This window comes from Leucopleurus acutus (genome assembly GCF_964270905.1).
Source record: "Leucopleurus acutus genome assembly, chromosome: 2".
NCBI classification, from domain to species: Eukaryota; Metazoa; Chordata; class Mammalia; order Artiodactyla; family Delphinidae; genus Leucopleurus; species Leucopleurus acutus.
The window spans coordinates 66,965,690-66,987,235 of NC_139143.1; the positions used below are offsets into that span (position 1 = coordinate 66,965,690).

The 21,546-nt window shown below is 34.0% G+C and overlaps 1 protein-coding gene across 3 annotated transcripts in view; it reads left to right on the forward strand.

Annotated features, from left to right (window-relative positions):
- Positions 1 to 21,546, forward strand: part of KIFAP3 (kinesin associated protein 3) — a gene marked incomplete at its 3' end in the record, with an annotated part of 158,551 nt that overhangs the window by 110,813 nt on the left and 26,192 nt on the right. For all 3 annotated transcript variants that reach the window (XM_082862992.1, XM_082862993.1, XM_082862994.1), the window contains 2 exons: positions 10,728 to 10,917; positions 16,993 to 17,092. In XM_082862992.1, the coding sequence (XP_082719118.1) occupies positions 10,728 to 10,917; positions 16,993 to 17,092 (290 nt within the window). The remainder of the gene's footprint in view (positions 1 to 10,727; positions 10,918 to 16,992; positions 17,093 to 21,546) is intronic.

Consider the following 21,546-nt stretch of genomic DNA (forward strand, 5'->3'; position numbering starts at 1 on the left):
CTTTTATCATACTTTTAAAATTACCTTCTTTTGAGAAAAAGTAGATGGAAGGTAAAAATATGTTTAGATTTATGTATTAGGTATGTTTGGTTTAGAATACAGGCTAGTGATAGTTCCAAAAGGCCAGCTTAGTCTTATAAAAATATTTATTGTAAAATGTGAATTTATTTGTCATAAGATAAAATTTTCATTCCCAATTATTTCTAAGCTCTGGGCTCAAGCCTCTCATTTTAAACAGGAGTTATCAGGAGTTATCCCCACCCTGTGTCTCTGTCCTACCTCTCTCTTTCTCTCTAGAATCAACATTTTGAAAAAAATGTCTACATATTACTTCCTTCACTTCTTCACTTTCCCATCCTCCTTTCTACATTCCCCTTTCTCCTTTCTACCAATTCTTGCTTCTGCCTCCATTACTGCATTGAAGTGGTGCTTATGAAAGTCACCTTGACCTTCATTTTTCTAAATCCAATGAATATTTTTAGTCTTCATTTTACTTCGTTGATCCTACCCTCCTTGCAAGAACTTATAAATCCTGGTCAGAGTTAAAATATAAAATCACAGAGAAAATTATTTTAGATTATTACATTCATAAAAAGCCTTGTGAATAAGAGGACTTCCAAGAAGAATCAGCAAAATGAAACTGGTGATACGTCAGCTAGCTCTGTCTGGTTCCCTAAGATGCTGTCTGATCATGTGAGTTAGTATAAAACAAATTTGAACAAGTAATCTGAAAGTTCACCTAATCTCTCTATACCTCTCTACACTGGACTTACAAAGTAAGTATTTGATGTGGTGCCAAGTAATTTTAGATTGTTTCATTTCATACTTTGTAAAACTTAAGTCTAAAAAGATACTCAGAAATACTAGAGTTGTTAAACTGAGAATATTTAAAGATATTCACATGTGAATTATTCATGTGATCTGGAAGTCCTATGCTGTGCTACTCAACTGAGTCATAGTCATAGCTGAGGTTCTTAGAAGAGAAGGAAGTAGTCCAATACAGCTGATAGGTGGGCACCAGACTCTGGAAACATCCCATGTTCTGCTAGAAGAATGTTTTTTTACCTTTCTGCTATTATACACCTTGTAGGATTCAAGGCCCTGGCTCAATTTTATCTTGGTAATAGGAAACTGCAACACCAGGGGCAGCTTCTTCCCAAAACATTTTTCTTCCCTTGTCAGTTGAGTAGGGATTCTGATCTTAGATTAAACTTTTGGCCTCTATGAAGTGGCAACTTGATCCAATAGAGTATTGCATTTAGAATACAACTGATTCTAGTTCTCTCACCTGCTGAATAATCTCAGGCAATTTATTTAACTTTTTGAAGATTTAGTTTACAGTGACACTTCTGAGGATTAAAGAAGTTAGAGAAAATATATATGAGCATCTGCCACATGATGGTCACTCAATATGTTTTGTTCAAACTAAACCAAAATTCACACCAAGTTGTGAAGTTTATATATAGATTAAATATCTGGATCAACGTTTCCTTTCCTTAGTACAGTTAATTATTTATGTTATTTTCTGTTCAACTTTTAAAATGATATGGGAAGATAATCTGTTCACAGTTTGGATTTAAACTCTGGAAAGTTATTTGGAATATATATATTTTGGCCAGACATATTTCTATTTGTAGTTTACTTTAAGATTGTCCTGAAAAATGGCTGAATTTGGCACTTTAAGACTTCATGTCAGGGAAGTTAACAGAATAGGTCAGTTTACTGAAAGGTGTTGATTGGGACAGTGTAGAGAAATAGGAAGCTACCTTTGCTAGTATAGAAGTGCCCCATGTGTTAAATTACCCATGTTCTGAATCTGTGGTGACTAATTTGGATTTGGACTCAATTTATCAGACCAAACCAGACTAACCTCAGACCAAAGTTATACTGGTTTGCTGGGCCTCATTTGGAAGAAATTTGAGGAGTGGGGCATTTTAATGCATCAGTAAAGACAGCTTCTCAGGTCCACTTGGGACGTAGCTGCCATTCTTTAGTTCTTTGAGCTCAGACTCTATTACTGATCACGACGCAGGGTGTTATTTGCTTGTCCCAAATCTTTTTAAAGAGTAAAACAAGAGGAAATTGACTTAATTTGAAACAGGAGAAACTTTGATTAGACACAGCAAGGATGATGAAACACTAGAAATAGGCTGTCAAGGGAGAATGTGAAGTCTGTCCAGTTAACATTAGTAACAGCTAAATAACCAACTTTCTAAAATAGTTTGTTAGAAACCTGCCTAAAATGGAAGTAGATGATCTCTTAAGACTCTTTTTTACCTCTAGATTTTGATTTCCGAGTATTCTTGGCATGGCTATGATCAAAAAAAATACAGAAAGAGTGGGAATATTTGTAGCTTAAGGCGATTTATCTTTAAGAAAGCAAACTTCTTGCACTCAAGACAAACATCATGGAATAATACCAAGAAAAATTAGATGCCTTGCAAACCTTAGGGAAATATGCCCTCTGCAGTAAAGTATTCTTTCCCCAAATTATAGAAATGTTACATTAGTGATGAAGTGTTTAATGTATTTAGGCCCAGGCCCTCAATTGGTGAATTGAAACAGATATGTGTTCATAGTACTGTTTGTACTGTAGAGGATTACATGTTTGGTGATGCAGTCTCTGTTGCCTCATCAGCAAATTGTTGCCTGTCTGACTAGGCTTTGCATGTAGCTTTGGGAGGCAGGGAATGGGGTAGCTGCAGAGAGGAGAATGGAGGCCAGGAGAGAGGAGCCTAGCTTCCTCATCTTCCAAGGGAATTATACAGCAATTGATCATTACCTTTTCTCTTCCAAGACTTGAAGATCATCAAGGGAAGATCAGAACCCTCTATACATAGAGAGCTTCTAAAAACCCAATTAGATTTTTATCCCTCAGTCCTTCCTCAGCTTTGTATGAAGTATTTGAGAACCTCAAATTCCTCCCCAATTAGTAAACAATTTCCTCCCCTGACATAACTGGGTTGTCAAACATTTAATACATGTTTATTAAGCACATACTGTGTTCCAGACAACTAAGATTGACACTGGGAATAAAAAACAACACGAAGTCTCTAGAATATAAAAGTTTACAATCTAGACACCAGGATACTGTCGTCTAGACATGAACTGGCCTTTTAGGAGCAGTACTACTACATGGGCTGTCAATAGATATTCTGTACTAATGCATTGCACATTGTATCTACAGGATGTTTATGGAGAAGGGAATGTACCTAGGTTCTCTGGTAAAATACTGATGTCTGTTGCCTTCTAGCCAGCCACAGGCCTACACGTGATTTGATACTAACAGAGGTTTGTGTCACTAAGATTTTGAATGGCAGCTTTTTCTCTTTTAGCTGTTAATTTTGATCATTGGCAAATTGTGTGTATTAAAATAATCTGGAATTATTTTAAACTATGAAAACAAGGTGCTATCTTCATTCTAGGAGAGACACAGTTATATTTAATAAGACTGGTATATTGAAGTGAGATAAACTAATGTAGGTTTACATGTAACCTCTAAGACATCAACTGTCATAGTCCCCACAAAAATTACCAGGGGAAGCCTGTGTCAGACAGAAAATGTGGATTTATTAATAATAAACGTCTAGCAAAGGAGAACACTTTTTAAAAATATCTTATAATATCTTTTTTTTTTTTTTTTTCTGTGGTATGCGGGCCTCTCACTGCTGTGGCCTCTCCCGCCGCGGAGCACAGGCTCCGGACTCGCAGGCTCAGCGGCCATGACTCACGGGCCCAGCCGCTCCGCGGCATGTGGGATCTTCCCGGACCGGGGCACGAACCCGTGTCCCTTGCATCAGCAGGCGGACTCTCAACCACTGCGCCACCACAGAAGCCTTAAAAATGTCTTATAATATCTTGAAAGGGAAGTTATAGAGAAAGTTTCATAGGGTTAGGATTAGGGTTAGCTTAAAACTCAGGTTATTTCAGGACAGGATTTCAAAACCATGAATGGGTAGGGATTGGTAAAATGGGTAGAAGGTTTTTACTTTTAATTGGCTTGCAGGTTGGTTATGGGCACAGAGCGGGGATTTTCAAGTGAGTTGTTGACAGAAACTTCTAAAATGTTCTTTCCAAAGCAGGTGGAGTTGGTTCTTGCTTGTTCTACAGTCTTGGCAAATTTTCATTTCTCAGATTTGTAAGTTTGATGTTAATTTCTCAATTCCATACAGTCAAATTGGGCTTCGTGAGATAAACCCAGTTGGTTTTAGTGGTTAGCCCTCTTATGGAGCTCATTTTTATATTGCATAAATCTGAAAGGCAGAAATTTGAGATATTTTTCTAGTTTATTAGAATTTACATGCATATATATATATATATATATATATATATATGCATGTGTGTGTATTCCCTGCCAGTATTATGCATGTTACTTTATTGCTTTTTTTAATTGTCAGCAGTTGGATTTAAAAAAAAAAGCATGGTATGAAAGAAAAGTCATGATTCCTTGCTTAAATAAATTTTATTTAGTTATATCTTTTACTCTGTGGACATGATATTTGAAATGATATTACACAGATGAGCCTCCTCAGTGCTTTAAACAGAGGTTGAAGAGATAATTGTACTTTGAGGTCTGGTTAGAAAATGCCATAGTCAAGACTAAAGGGCAACATTTGGGACAGTACTATTGAGAAATAGGTAGTATGTGCATAAAAGTCAACAACTCTATTATGTATGTGTGTTTAATTATGTATTAGATAAATATAGATAATATATACATATCATTGGGAGAAGTATTTCTAAGCTATAAAAGGCATCTTTTTAGCAGCTACTACCTTAATCTTAATGAGCAACTAAATTACTCTAGATCTGCTTTAATTTAGTATAAAGAATTGTATTAAATAAACCATATTACATTCTCAATTAGGGGGCAGCCACGTTAAAGGAGAAAGGAAAATCTGTTTTCCATCAGTTACGTTAGAACACAAAGCAGATCTATGTAGCTCTGTGTTACCCTGTAGTGTGTTAATCAGATACAAGGTGTGACGGAAGCCAGTGACAAAGAGTTTTCCTGATAGTGAACAGGCTCTGATAATAAGCTGGTTAAGGCTTCATAATGTTTCAGTGGTTTAGTAGTAAACAAAATGATATAGGACTTCAGAAAGGATGGCACATTCCATATAAAATCAAACCATAAGTCTTTCGTGACACTTTAGAATTTATGAAAACTAGTGCTTAAGGTCATAATGTCAGGAGCTGAGAAGAAAATAAAAGACAAAGCATGTGTACCTTTAAATACAAGACAAACTAGAGTCCCAAAGCAAGGATATCAGGGTGCACTCCTTGTGAAAAGAAGCATTTCAAAAATGAAGAAAAAACAACTATATTCCTAGAGTATTTCCACAATAGCTTGATAAATTTTGGTGACATTTCTTGCCTGTGTTTGAGCTATGACATCCCTGAATTCCCGTATCTATTTTCTGATAATGAGGGGGCAGTGATATAAGAGGGAAGTAGGGATTTGGGGGAGAGGGGTTAGAGGGAATTGGTTTTAATTGATATATGTTGAATTTATTAAATTTTGATACAATATTCATTTACAATTGCTATGTAATTTTTAAAAGATGACCTCTGTATATTGCTATTATTCTGCAGTTTTGGGGGATAGTTATTTCAACAGCTTTATGAGGTAATGGTATTAATTATAGATTTGTATTTGAGGAATTTTAGAACTTGAATAAATCTTAGATTTGTTTCATTTTACAATTGAAGAATCTGAGACCAACAGATTTTAAAATACCTTTAGAAGGTTGCATATTTCTGTTAGTATCAGAACTAGAAGGAGAACCCAGGTCTCTTGGCCCTTATCCAATGTTCTTTGTATTATACCATACCACATTATTAGTGTCTATAAATTCAGACTGTGAGACACAAAGAAAGTATGACTTTGCCAGGGCTATTAAACTATACTCACTGAGCATAGATACAGAAGATAGCTGAGACTAGGGATTCCAGAATATGCTGGTCCACTGGGGTATGATAAAGCTTTCACTGGTTTTCACTAAAATGGAAAAGAGAGGGAAAAGAAAAAAGTGTGTGTGTGTGTGTGTGTGTGTGTGTGTGTGTGTGTGTGTGTGTGAGAAAGTGAGAGAGGAAAGAGAAGAGAGAGACCAGAACTGGGGAGGAGTTGTAAACGTAAAGTTAAAGTATTTTAGTGTTGGGAAGGTATATCTTTATTGTGAGATCGTCTTTCTCACATTTTTAGTCTTAAAATGGCCTTTCTTTTATAAAACAATAATAGTAGGTGGAAGTTGATTTACATTTAATATCAGTCCCACAGATTTACTTTTTAAAAAAAATTAATTTATGGGTTTCCCTGGTGACGCAGTGGTTGAGAGTCCACCTGCCGATGCAGGGGACACGGGTTCATGCCCCGGTCCGGGAAGATCCCACATGCCGCGGAGCGCCTGGGCCCGTGAGCCATGGCCGCAGAGCCTGCGTGTCCGAAGCCTGTGCTCCACAACGGGAGAGGCCACAACAGTGAGAGGCCCACGTACTGCAAAAAATAATAAATAAATAAATATATTCATTCATTTATTTATTTATTTTTGGCTGCGTTGGGTCTTCATTGCTACACGCGGGCTTTCTCTGGTTGCGGTGAGCGGGGGCTACTCTTCGTTAAGGTGTGTGGGCTTCTCATTGCAGTGGCTTCTCTTGTTGCGGAGCACGGACGCTAGGCATGCAGACTTCAGCAGTTGTGGCACTCGGGCTCAGTAGTTGTGGCCCGTGGGCTCTAGAGCACAGGCTCAGTAGTTGTGGCACATGGCCTTAGCTGCTCCACGGCATGTGGGATCTTCCTGGACCAGGGTTCGAACCCATGTCCCCTGCATTGGCAGGTGGATTCTTTTTTTTTTTTTTTTTTTTTTTTGCGCTATGCGGGCCTCTCACTGCTGTGGCCTCTCCCGCTGCGGAGCACAGGCCCAGCAGCCACGGCTCACGGGCCCAGCCGCTCCGCAGCATGCGGGATCCTCCCGGACCGGGGCACGAACCCGTGTGCCCTGCATTAGCAGGCGGACTCTCAACCGCTGCACCACCAGGGAATCCCTGGCAGGTGGATTCTTAAGCACTGCACCACCAGGGAAGTCCCAAGTCCCACAGATTTACTTTTGAACCTTTTTAAAATCTAAAATTCTTGGGACCACTGTCCTAACCTATTAATTCACTACGGTTGATAAATAGATCTTCGACATCCATAAGCTAAAATATTTAATTTTCAAGAAATATGGAACATAAAAATCAGTGTTTCAGAAACATAAAGATGAAAAATACAGCATCATATAGCAAAACTGTACTATCTTTTTTGATTCTAACCAATTTGCTATTAAGGAAAAAGAAATGAAAATATTTAAACAAATATTGCATTCCTCATAACATCCTTCATTCCAAGATGCTACATTTGGTAAATATTCGAATACCTGAGGCTGCATTATCACAAACTAGAGCAAACCTTTATGGCACAAGTATAATATCTTAATACTGTTTTATACGTAGCCTGTAAATTTAAAAATGCATATTTTAAAACATCCTCCAAAGTTAGCTGTTAATATTAGAATTAAGAAAGTCACTGAAAACTAGTATATACCAGTATTTATTGTGGTTCTAGCTAAGGTAAAGATATTAGGGTATTTTTTCTGTAATTTTCAACTTTCAGTCAGGAAATAGTTTTATAATGGAAATAGTTTTATAATCATAAAACTCCAAATGTTTTCAAAAAGTCATAACTGCTTGAGACTTTAAGGCCTTGATACTGTTTGGTCAGGGTTTTTTGCCATTTTCTTTCCTATGATCTATAACAAAAAGCTCGCTGTATTTAATGAGTCTCAAGGCCATCTTTTGTGAAAACTCCACACGTCATTGTAGTGGATTCATTGTCGTAGGAATCTGTAATCATTGTTGGATCTTCTGCAGAACATAATTTTCTATATCCTAAATGATTACTCAGCTTGGTATAGAATAACATATTCTGTTTCATATTTACTGAGGGAGAAACTTTTGTTTTTGTTTTTTTTCTGAAGAGCTGAGAAGACAACCATAGTTGTTATCCAGTAAACAATAATGTACATGTTACTCATTATGTTAGTCATAGAAAAGTAAGCCTGTTGTTTTATTGTACAAAAATACTTAAAATAAGAATAAAATTATCTTTAATAAAGAAAATAGTACAATCTATATAATTGTTACTGTACCTTTTGGCCTTATAATGTTAAGAGATACCCTGGTTCTGTGGGTTTTCTCAGTCATAAACTGATATTAAAAAATAATCATAATAAAAGGAAGGCAAAAGCTTTAAAGGAATTCAGATCAGCATAAGGGTAGTCTTATTAAATCTGATGCTAACTCACTGCATTGGAAAATCAGCTTTCCCAAGACACTAAGAAGTCAAGTTTTAGTGTCACAAGCTAGCCATGGAGTCTCATGGATGTTTTTGGTTTGTGTGTTTGGACTTCTGTCAAATATAGTGTAGATAGTCTTTAAACAAAAAAACTCAGGCTTGTGTGTGTAGGTTCATTAATAAGAACATTGCAATAAGTTTAAAGGGTAATAAGGCTTAAGTTAGAAAGGCTGTTGTTTGTGATGAAAACAGCTCATTTATTACACATTTCTACATTTATTAGATGTATTTTTATTATTAAACTAGAATAGTAAAATCTTACAAGAAGGGTAGAGATGATAACTCATAGAATAAGCATGAATTTTCTTCTTTGTGCAGAGCATTACTTACTAGGCCAAATACATTTTTATGGATATGCAGTTTAAGGATTTACTTTTTTATTTTATTTTTTTGGCCACACCATGCAGCATGTGGGACCTTTGTTCCCTGACCAGGGATCGAACCTGCGCCCCCTGCATTGGAAGTGCAGAGTCTTAACCACTGGACCACCAGGGAAGGATTTACTTTTTTAAATTATACGTACCCCTGTAACGTTTCACAGATATTCACAAGAAGCAAGTTTTAGCCTTAGTGGAATAGCAAACCCCATATTTTACATGCTTTGGGTGCTTGATGATTTCAACTTCTGTTCTTACATTAGGAATCCACATGCTTGAACTTAAATTATAATAAAACATTCAAATCATATGTCTATCATCTTCCTTGGATACTTCTTCATTCAGATAATCAAATTTTAAATTTTTCTACCAAAATGAAAAGTTAGTTTTATACCTCTTGCCAAGTGAAACAAACTGCTATTCATGAAAGAAACAATACCACTCAAATTAGTTCCAGTATTTAATGTAGATCTAATAGGATATCTAGTATTATAAGGCATATTCTATTAAATATTGTGATTATAACAGTTGAATTAATGTTTATTATTTTAAGTAAAATGCAATAATATTTATGATAACTCTTTTATACAATTTAATTTTAAATAATTATATTAGGAAATAAACTGACAACTAATAGGAATTTTAATAGATAACCACTAGAAAGAATGAACGGTTAATAATTTGGTGGCAAAATTGCCATTAGCAGTACCATAGCCAAAAACTATCTTCTACTTCCACCAACCTAAGTTGAAAAGTAACATCTATATAGTTTCAGAGTTGTACAGTATAGAACACACAGTCTAACAGCTGACACTAAGAGATATATTGATAATGTGAAACTTAAAATTTAACAAGAAAAATTTTGATAATAATGAATACCTTTATTATAAAATTTCATATGTATTCTTACGTCCCAGAAATTTATTCTGTGATGACAGTTTTTGACTTCAGCCTTATTTGGCTTTGTATGAAAATTGTTCCGCATTCACTTAAAATATATATTTGGTCCACCTCTTAGTTATCGTGATCATCCTAACTATTGGAGGACAGTAGTATTGCCTGGCACCTTACCAACTTAAAAAAAATATATAAACAGAAGTGTTAAAGAAAAGACAGAGGAATTTAAAACTAAGAACCCAGTGATTAGGATGACAAGAAATACCTGAAGCCTTTTTTTCCATCTAAGTCATCAGTGGTACTGTCCATTAATTAAGTGAATACACTTGTCAGAAGTAACCACAACCTGTGGAGCTAGATAGGTTCAGCTGTAACTTTTGTAATAATTTGCCTACTTGCCCTTCAAAAACACGCACCAATGAAGTTCTCTGTCAATAGATGCTACAGATACAATGAATAAGCCACAGTCTTGCTCCTCAAGAGTTCATGGTTAAAGCAGGAGATGTTTAAAGAAATAATTATGACCAAACAAGACATTATTATTTTGTGGTTGAAACAAAATTGAATTAAATTCTGCTATTTGTTTTTTGTAGTAAACCATTTCAGTTTTTAGGAGAAATTCTTTAATAGTGTTTTTTTTTCCTACTGAAAAATTTTATCTAAACAAAAAGATACAGCGAAAGATGTGATTTTAATGCTCAACCACCTGTCATTAGTGCCACAGTAATTATAGCCACAAAACTCTTTGGAAGCTGAAGTCTGGTTGCTTACCTAAATTCTAGTAATACTTAGATAAAGAATTTGTGAAATTTGAACTTTTCCAGTTTTTGCCATTGCCAATGGCGATTGATAATCCAAACAGAGATGTCTTAATATATGTAATAAATGGATTTTTATTGATTATCGTGTACAGTAAATCTGAACAGGTACTTTTAATGTTTTCTCTGACCCAAACAAAGGCCCCAAAATTCTCTTCTTATAAGCTAAATGTACTGCTATCTGAGTGCCAAGGAAGTGCCTTCATAAGCTTACATAAAAATAATTGACTTTGTTTGCAATAGGAATATGATGAAGAATGGGCTAAGAAAATTCAGAGTGAAAAGTTTCGCTGGCATAACTCTCAGTGGCTGGAGATGGTAGAGAGTCGTCAGATGGATGAGAGTGAGCAGTACTTGTATGGTGATGATCGAATTGAGCCATACATCCATGAAGGAGACATTCTCGAGAGACCTGACCTTTTCTACAGCTCAGGTAAAATGATAACCAAAGCAAAAATAAGTCTGTGTGTGTGATATAAATAGGGATTTTTGTCTGCCAACCTTGCTCATTCTCAAGCTTTGTAAGCACTTCTTTTAGTATATAAATGGCCTTCTGCTAATGATTTTAGACATAACATCAGTACACACACCAAGCAAACCTATTAACTCACCACTATTTTTTTCCAAGTTAGTCTTTGATGTGATCCCCATTAAAAAGGCTGTGTTTGATGTGATCCCCATTAAAAAGGCTGTGACCAGGAAAATTAATTGCTCTTAGTTTATTATTTTCTAGAATGTGTAACTTAAAATGACATCTTCAAGATTTCTGACTTCTGTTTGAAAATGTGATATTTTTCTCTATTCTGCATTTATTTAAATGTATAATTTACTAATTTATGTTTTCTTTTCCTGTGTGTTTCATTTTAACAGTCTCATTTTGCCATGGTTTTGCTTTATTTTCGAACTAGTAACCCCTGTTTGGTTCTCTGGTTGGGAAGATTTAGACACTTTATAGCAATAGTTTTTTCATTCTAAACTCTTGCTAGTATTTTCAAGGCAAAATTTAATTTTTACATAGATCTTACATACCCTTGTTGATTCTGCCATCCTGCCTTTTTCCAGGGATTTTGGTACTAAGAACAGTAAGTTTTTGCATATTCTCCCTTTTAATGTGTTGCACTGTTACCAGTATTAATTACTTCATTGAAGTCATTTAGTTGAAGAGACAAAAGAAGGGATTTCTAACTAAGATCTGTAGCAGGTTGCAAATAAAAAGCATTTAAAGTAATTGTATCTGAATTAATGGCTCACCTTTTTTTCCTACTGTGTATTCATTCATACATTTTCATAATTGTATGCTGTGCATATTACCCATAAGGCTGCATTATTTTTATATTTGATATAGATACTTGAATCCTGGAAAATTGGTACTTTACTTTGAAAATTAAATAGATTTCTTCCTAACTGAACTTTACAGTAGTTATGAAATACTGCTTTGAGTTTCAAACCAGATGGAGTAGATGATTAATTTCAACCAACCAGAATTTCTTAATTTAATAATGGCAAGCAGCTGTTCCTTACCTAGTCAGATATTCATGAAGTAAAATGATGTAAAATATATATGATGTGAATTTTTTGATAATAGAAATCAGAATTTCTTGGAATCAGGTTTCTTGCTTTGAAAATTGATAGATAGCTACTTTTCAGTGTGAATCAATGAGCAGTTTCCAAAAACGAATAAAACTTGTAACCACCTCAGTATTTAACTTTGTTGTTTTAATACAATTAGAATTTCAGAACAGATTTCTAAAAAACTATACCACTTTTCCAAAATTAATTCATTTAAGTTGACCCCTTAAAATGAAAATCATAACATTTTTCTGTGAGATACAATTAAAATGTACAACCTATGCTTTTGTGAGAAATCTGAATTGTACACATTTTTATATATCTAAATTTAGAAACAGCCACAGCTGATGGAAAAATAAATAAATCTAAGCATTCGAGGGGTGAAATGTTATCTTTAGATAGCCTCATGGTTGTTTTTTTATACCTATAGCCTGATGATATGGTACACACTTGACAGCAGAGATTACATTGCTATGAGTTTAAAGATAAAATTCTCATATCAAGCCACCTGTACTTTTTTAGTTTATTATTTTACCTACTTTATTTTTCATGAATAGTTCATCAACTAAGTGAGTCTCTGTGGTGTTTTTGATATGTGTCATGGAAATCTCGACAATGCTAGTCTCTTGTCTTTTACTGTGTGCAGTTGTATCTTCAGAAACATCAGATAAATTTGTAACACTGCAGATTTGTTGGGATGCTTTAGCTATCTTACTTAAGTCTCTGGCTCTCCATGAAACTTTAGGCAGCTTCTGATAAAAGCAACTGTAGTAGTTTTTCAACCACAGAGTTTAAGCTAAATGGCCAGTGATACCCTGGTCTTATCTTTTATTTAAAAATGAAATAGCATGTGCTACTTCCTGGTCATTAGTATTGCCCTCTATGCTTTCCAACTGTTAGACATGTCAAAATGTATCTGTTTCTTTCTTGCTATTTTTTTTTTTTTTTTTTTTTTTTTTTTTTGTGGTACATGGGCCTCTCACTGTTGTGGCCTCTCCCGCCGCGGAGCACAGGCTCCGGACGCGCAGGCTCAGCGGCCATGGCTCACGGGCCCAGCCGCTCCGCGGCATGTGGGATCTTCCCGGACCGGGGCACGAACCCGTGTCCCCTGCATCGGCAGGCGGACTCTCAACCACTGCGCCACCAGGGAAGCCCCTTTCTTGCTATTATTTTAAAAAAGGACCCTCATTCTGTTATCTGAAATAGGAATCTACTTATACATCTCCTTATAGTTACATTATTTTTTTCTCTTAGTCTAAAATAATTGTGATTGCAGTTACTGACTAATTTCCTTTTCTATCATGAAAATGATGCTGTTTGCTTTAGTACTTTTTACCCACAGAGGAAGTATATTATAATTTATAAAGCTGTATTGCTACTACACATTTCTAAATTATTTGTTACTTTTTTGCTGTTGTTCTTCATTCATTGTGATGAATCTTATCCTTAGCATTTATTATGTAACTATATTACAGAATATGAAACTTAAAATGGTTTATTTCTGTCTCAGGATCATTGTAAAACCATAATTTTCATTTACCTATGTGTTTATGTGATGTATCTTATCAGGTGTAGCCAAATAAGTTACGATTTATCTATTTTAGTCATTTCTTTTTCTCATTTTCTTCACTCTTTATATCTGTTTCCTCCCACACAGTCATGATTTCACTTTTAGCTAGTTCACCAAAGAGCCTAATACTACGGTTTCATTTGACTTTTAGAAATAAAGTTTACTTCAGTAACAATATATAAGAAGATACTGAGTTTTTGTATTTTTTTACTTTTATTTATTCAATATGTATAAGCCAGTTTTTTTAACTGAGTTTCAGAAATCAGAAAGTTGATAAATTATCTATGCTGGCAGTAAATTTGCTTTGATTTCATTCTTGTTCCAATACATACCCCATTTTACTCATAACCACATTTATCATCATTACTTAGAGCACCTCAAGAAGGTGTGTTATATAACTATGGTCTAAAAGGTTTCATGTAATTTAATAACCTAAATGTATATAATGCTCTACAATTTACAAAGTGCTCTGGTGTATATCCTCTCTGTCTTCTATTTGTTCTCTGGGCATTTAAATGTTACATGAAATTCTTTGATTCCTTGTTGCTGTCTTTGAAACAGTAAGGTTGGAGTAGGAGCTTAAGAAGGACACTCCTAGATTTATCTGAATACGTGATTACAACCAAAAATACATGATTCCTTTTCAGTATTTCTATAAAAATTAATTTTGGTTACAGAATGCTGAGAAACAGTTAATTCCAAAGAAGTTGAAGTACTTGAGTTGATGATTTAAGATATAATTTAACTTCTATACTTCATTACAGTGAAGAATGATTGCTCATATTACAGAGTTACCTAAATTTTGTCAAGTCATTGAAGGGCAGTGTAGAAGCTGTAGTTTACCAAATGATTACGATTATTAAAAATTAAGTTCAGAAATACAAGTTTACTCTTTATTCACATAATATCAGGCTTATTGTATTACTAAACTTACTGTATTCTAGGTTTATAAAATTTCTTAAACTAGTTGTATTCTGGGTTTATAAAATTTCTGGCTGAATCTTTAAATTCAAATTTTTTTTAGTTTCATCTCTATTTGATGAGATCCCCGTTTGTAGTTCCCTGTATTCCATTTATCCTTCTTACTCATTTTTCCCTTTGAAGACAATGAGAGCTTTGAATCAAAATGAAGATGTTGAGAATTTGACAACAGTTTTTCATTTAAGTTCTTCCTCATCTGATTCACTTCACTAGATCGTGTTTCATGTAATATTAACTTTTAATGTATAATTCAGGTATTTTTATTTGGTTGTATTTATATGAGTGTTATATTTCTGAGTGTTAGAATCTTTTATGCTGCTGGCATGCTGAATATCTTTGTATTCATTTTCAAAGTGTGGTATACATTTTATTTTGGCATTACTTAGCTTTGTTCCTCTAAAATTGGCAGATTTCTTAACTCCTGATCCTAAATTATTTGGTTTTAATTTAACAGAGAAACTTGCTGATTTTTGTGGTCTTCACCTTGTTAATTTTAGCCAAACTTTCACAGTTTTAGATCCATAGAAAATTAATTTTTTAACCGCTTAACTCTCAATCTATGGTGTCTTGGCATTCCCATAATTTCATTTTTTGTAACTTTTTTTGTGTTTAGCTGGACTTTTGGTTTATAGAATTTTTAACTTTTAGAGGACACAGAAACTGGACTAAATATTACATACTTTTTAGCTACCTCTTAAGTATTTTAAATTTACTAAAGTAATAAGGTAAATACCAGAGGTATTATTAACAATTCAACAATTAAATAATAATGCAAGTCTTTAGTATATGGTATGTAACAAATGGATATATGTAACAAATGAGTAGTACAGGAGTCTTATGGAAATACCAATTATTTTTACCTATTCATTTCCCAACTCTATTAATTTTTACCATCTATTCGAATTTTAATACCCTTACTCCTAAACAGATTTTATCATTTAATTCCCAGCTGTCTATCAATACTCAAATCAGTTACACCTCTGCCTCCCTCCCTTCCCAAGTAGGATTTTCTAACCTCTACAGAACACAGTAATCCTTCTGTAGCTTTTTCAGCCTCCAGCGTTCATTTAGTAGGTATATCCCTTCCTGTTGTGTATCATTTATTAATGAAATGTATTATTTAATTGCATCTTAAGTGTCTATTTGTATTTCACTTAACCTGAAATTCCTGAAAACAGAAATTATGTATTCTAAGTTTTTCCACAGGACCTAGCAAAGTATTATTGCATGTGGTAGGTGTAAAATGATTGTCTGGTGACTGAATAATTTGCTTACTGTGTGCCAAATTTATAAACTATGTTGTGGATACCACCTAGCCAACAAGTGACCTAGAGGTCACTTACCAACCCAGAGTACTTTCAGAAAAGGAAACTTTAAAAGGCTTCAGAGCTTTTCAAATAGTAATTACAAAAGCCATATACTAAAATATATTTGTTCTATGCATAAAACAGCCCTGAGGCCATCACTTAGATCTTTTTTCCTCAGATTCTTCTTATTCTTAACTTACTCATAATTCTATCAAAAATAGGTCATCTGGAGTCTTAGATTGGAGCGAATGAGAAAGTAGTATCACTCTAAAATCAGCAAGAAGTAATAATAAAGACTTAGATTTAGGAAAAGGAGCACTTTATAAGCAAAGAAAAAGTACTCAAAAAGCATAGTAGTGTAGCCACATAGCGTAGGTAGTCAAATATATCTAATAACCTAGGGCGTTACTACATAATAATTGATGTTTATAATGAAGATTGAGTTATCAAGAAGTTTTAAAATTATATTCAATATACTTTTTAAAAACACAGGAAATATAAAATGTATTTTCAAGGATTTCTAACCCAAGTTTGTGTGTTTGTTTTAAGGTTTGACACTTAAAGTGTCAAGCATTGCTTATATAAAAATTCACTTATTTGAAATGTATAATTCCCTAATCATACTACGCAGATGAAGCTGTCTGGGTATAAAATGTCGGACATACTAGAGTGTTGGTCTTTACCGAAACCATGCTATTTAATGTCTCTTCTATTTCCTTACTCATTCTGTTTCTTAGCCTGGAAGGTTTATTGTCCCTCCCTATCCTACCTCATCCCTTAACTTTTGTTGTCTTCTCCACAAGACTGGAAGCCCCTTGAAGGCAGAGATTTTCTTATTCATCTCTCTAATAAAATAGTACTACCACATAGTAGATGCTCAATAAATGTCCAGTCATTGTAAAAGAACACTTAAGTATGTATGGTCTTCTGTTCATACTCCCAGAGAGAATTGAATATCATGCTAACATTTTTCTTCCGGATTAAATATACAGGTTATTTTCTATTGTGTTACTTGATAGAACAGTTTCCTTTTTATTCCCTGCAAAGGTGTTTCACTAGTTACTATTTTCTTTCATCCTAGATGGATTAGTTGCCTCTGAAGGAGCCATGAGTCCAGATTTCTTCAATGATTATCACCTTCAAAATGGAGATGTAGCTGGGCAGCATTCATTTCCTGGCAGGTAAACAGTCTTCCAAGAAAAATCTAATATATGCTGTTCCCCTTGTTTTTGAAAAGCTAAAATTTTCTTCACTTCCCATTTTTCTTTTTCCATTAAAGAGTAAAAAAAAAAAAGAATCCTGAATATTTTCAAGAACATACTCATTTGATTTTAAATTAACTTATGAAGTCACATTTTGTATGTAAAAAAATGAAGATCACAGTTCTAAAAAAAAATGTGTGTGTGTGTGTGTGTGTATATATATATATGCTTCCTCACTTTGGAAAATACAGGCTGTCTATTGAAATAGACAGTACTTTTGCCAAATTAATGACCTAGATTGTTTCGTAAGTGTTTTCCAAAGCCAATAAAATATAAAATAAGAACACAATACATGTATTTTTTTAAACTTTGTTCTTTTTTTTTTGTAACATCTTTATTGGAGTATACTTGCTTTACAATGGTGTGTTAGTTTCTGCTTTATAACAAAGTGAATCAGCTATACATACACATATATCCCCATATCTCCTCCCTCTTGCGTCACCCTCCCTATCCCACCCCTCTAGGTGGTCACAAAGCACCAAGCTGATCTCCCTGTGCTATGCAGCTGCTTCCCACTAGCTATTTAGTCTACATTTGGTAGTGTACATATGTCCATGCCACTCTCTCAGTTCGTCCCAGCTTACCCTTCCCCCTCCCCGTGTCCTCAAGTCCATTCTGTAGTAGGTCTGCATCTTTATTCCTGTCCTGCCCCTAGGTTCTTGAGAACCTTTTTTTTTCTTCTTTTTTTAGATTCCATATATATGTCTTAGCATACAGTATTTGTTTTTCTCTTTCTGATTTACTTCACTCTGTATGACAGACTCTAGGTCCATCCACCTCACTGCAAATAACTCAATTTCATTTCCTTTTATGGCTGAGTAATATTTCATTGTATATATGTGCCACATCTTCTTTATGCATGCATCTGTCAATGGACACTTAGGTTGCTTCCATGTCCTGGCTATTGTAAATAGTGCTGCAGTGAACATTGTGGTACAGGACTCCTTTTGAATTATGTTTTTCTCAGGGTATATGCCCAGTAGTGGGATTGCTGGGTCATATGGTAGTTCTATTTTTAGTTTTCTAAGGAACCTCCATACTGTTCTCCATAGTGGCTGTATCAATTTACATTCCCATCAACAGTGCAAGAGGGTTCCCTTTTCTCTACACCCTCTTCAGCATTTATTGTTACAATACATGTATTTTAACAATTATTCAGACATCACCGTTTTAAAAAGTTGATGCTTAGGGCTTCCCTGGTGGCGCAGTGGTTGAGAGTCCACCTGCCGATGCAGGGGACACGGGTTCGTGCCCTGGTCCGGGAAGATCCCACATGCCGTGGAGTGGCTGGGCCCGTGAGCCATGGCCGCTGAGCCCATGAGCAATGGCCGCTCAGCCTGCGGCCATAAGCCTGTGCTCCGCAACGGGAGAGGCCACAACAGTGAGAGGCCCACGTACCGCAAAAAAAAAAAAAAAAAAGTGTATGCTTTGATTAAATTAAAGACTTTTCCTCCCTGCATGGCATTCAAATAAAATATTTAAGGAAAAAAACCTAACATGCCAGCATTGTTGTACAATTATAGTAAAGTTTCCCTCAACAGATATCCTGCTTCATTACTGGTCTCATAGATTTTTTAAGTCTTGCCAGAAAGTGTAAATAATAGTTTTCCCTTCATATCATTGCTAGAGGTGTAATATTTTAATTTAGGATGACTATTGAAATTTCACATTAAAATGGTCCAATGAATAGATGTAGTCTTTTTGCCCTTAAGACTAGTTTTTTCTTTAGATTATTGATTTAATTTTCTCTTCTAAAATTATAATTTTATTAACATAAATATTTATGTTTGGAGGATGTGTTTAAGAATACAATTGTGACCAATGTGTTACAACTCTTGAATCATCGCTTGTAGTAAGCCATTTCAATTCAATAGTAATAATTATTGCAACCATTATCAATTATGTATAATTTGTTTTGCAAATATTTATTATGTTTATTTTAACCTACTTAGCAAGATTATTATAATGTCTATTTTCATAGACATTTTAAAAATGAAAAAATCAAGGTTCTACTAATTTAAGTAACCAACTCACACATGTAGGATGATAGAGAAAAAAATTTGAACTTAGGTCTATATGTCTTATGATCTTTCCAGTATAACACGGTACCTAATTTTGAAGGAAACATAGCATATTATAGTGACTTTTAAGTGTTTTTTTGTTTTGTTTTGCCACAACCCATATTAAGAAATACCTTTCATATTGCAACCCAGTGCACACATACATATTTATATATATACATATATATATGTGTGTTATATATATACACACACATATATATAAAACAAAAAATTCTTAAAACAGTAATTACTCTTACTATCTGTAATGCACAATGATATATTCTGTTTTAGTCTATTCAATTTTATTTTTAAAATTCAGATTGCAGCCCACTATATTGATTTCACAACCCACTGTTGGTCGTGACAAAATTTAAAAGCATAGTGGAAAAATACAGGGGTATTTTATGAAATGCAATAACCTTATATGTAGTTCAGTAGTCTTTAGTGAACTTAAATAATAACACTTTAGAAATAGTTTCATTGGTGTACTGGATTGTCATGATGAGAAACGACTTGCCTTAGGAAAAAAAATTAAACATGGTTAAATACCAGAAGCATGTGGCTTTTGATTACTTCTGATGTCTCTGTCTGTGTTAGCTATAATTATTTAAATAGAGATTCTCTTTAATTATTATAACTATTATACTCCATCATGTGACAATTCACTGTACAAATGTTTTCTGAAACATAATTAGAAAGGGAAGAAGTTATTTCGTTATATAATCCTAATGTTTATATTGAAAATTTTTGCTGATAGCGTTTAAAAGATTAATTTTTCTGCCATTTATGTTTCACTATGAACAAAACATTGTTTTGTGTGATACTAACCATGCGTTACTTATTTGAGAAAGACATGATTTTTTTCTATAGTTATGTGATTTTAAAGAACCTGAACATTTTCATTAAAATTGAATATCCAAAGGAATGAACTTGAGCTCAACTCAGCAAAATCTTTCATTTCTGGTTTTCAAAAATGGTCATTTTATAAAACAATAAAGATGTTTAGAGAGATGGCTATACTCAAAGATTAAGTTATGTACTGTGTCCAAAGATTTCAGGATTTTATTCCTCAGTTCTGTTAACAAGTTGTTTTTTAAAAGACTGGGAAAGTTCTCTTACCTTTGTGCCTTTAGTTCCTTTTCAAGAATAAAAATATATAAGTAGCTTTTTTCACATCATAAAAAACACATCACAGCTATGTTGGTTTAAAGGATTAGTTAATAAAACTTCATGTAGACTATATATTTTTTCAAATCAAGAGTGATATACTTATTTATTATAATCATTTTGAATTGAGAATTGTTTGCCCTTTCAAAAGAACTTCCCTTGAGAAAGCTAAGTCTTTCATCTCTTGTCTTTTGTAATTTTTCAGGCCTTAAATCATGTAACTGTATCATTTTCTCTTTGTATTTCCAGAAAAAATAATTTACTATGAATTTCCTCAGTTTTTTTCTGAGTAACAGATCAAATAAAAAGGGACTCTAAATTTTATCAGCAGATATACAGAGAAAACTTACAGTATAACCAAAAATTCATAGTTGTTCTTTGCTACATTTTTTATTGACCTTCTCTAGAATCATTTACTCTTTCTTTTATGAATCATTTTTGTTGTTAGGATTGTCTTCTAATAGGATTTCTTTGTTCTTCTTTGATAGCAACAAACCATGGACCTTAACTCTGGCTTATTTTTTTTAATTCTACAAAGATTTAAGTATTTTAAATTGTTCCATAATTATTCACATATTTTGGCATGATAATTTTGATGCATAATGTCCCAGATGTGAAATTTTAAACTAATGGCTACCTTTAGGCTTCTGATATCCAATAGGTAAATTTAAAACCTATTAGACTAAATAACATTGACTTAAAATGATGCTTTTGAAATATTTCATTTTAATTGATTTTAAGCAAAATGGGAATATTTTTGAAAAATGTAGACAGAAGGTATTGAACTCTTATTCTTCATCTTTACTATGAAGATAAGAATAAGCAGACTTACTGAACAACATGAAGAATTTGGGTTAATTATGAAAGAATAATGCCTTGATTGAATTTTGAATATTGAAAAAGCTGATTTTAAAAACAGGAAATGTTATCTATTTTGAGGTGGTTTTTTTTAACATCTTTATTGGAGCATAATTGCTTTACAATGGTGTGTTAGTTTCTGCTTTATAACAAAGTGAATCAGTTATACATATACATATGTTCCCATATCTCTTCCCTCTTGCGTCTCCCTCCCACCCTCCCTATCCCACCCCTCTATGTGGTCACAAAGCACCGAGCTGATCTCCCTGTGCTATGCGGCTGCTTCCC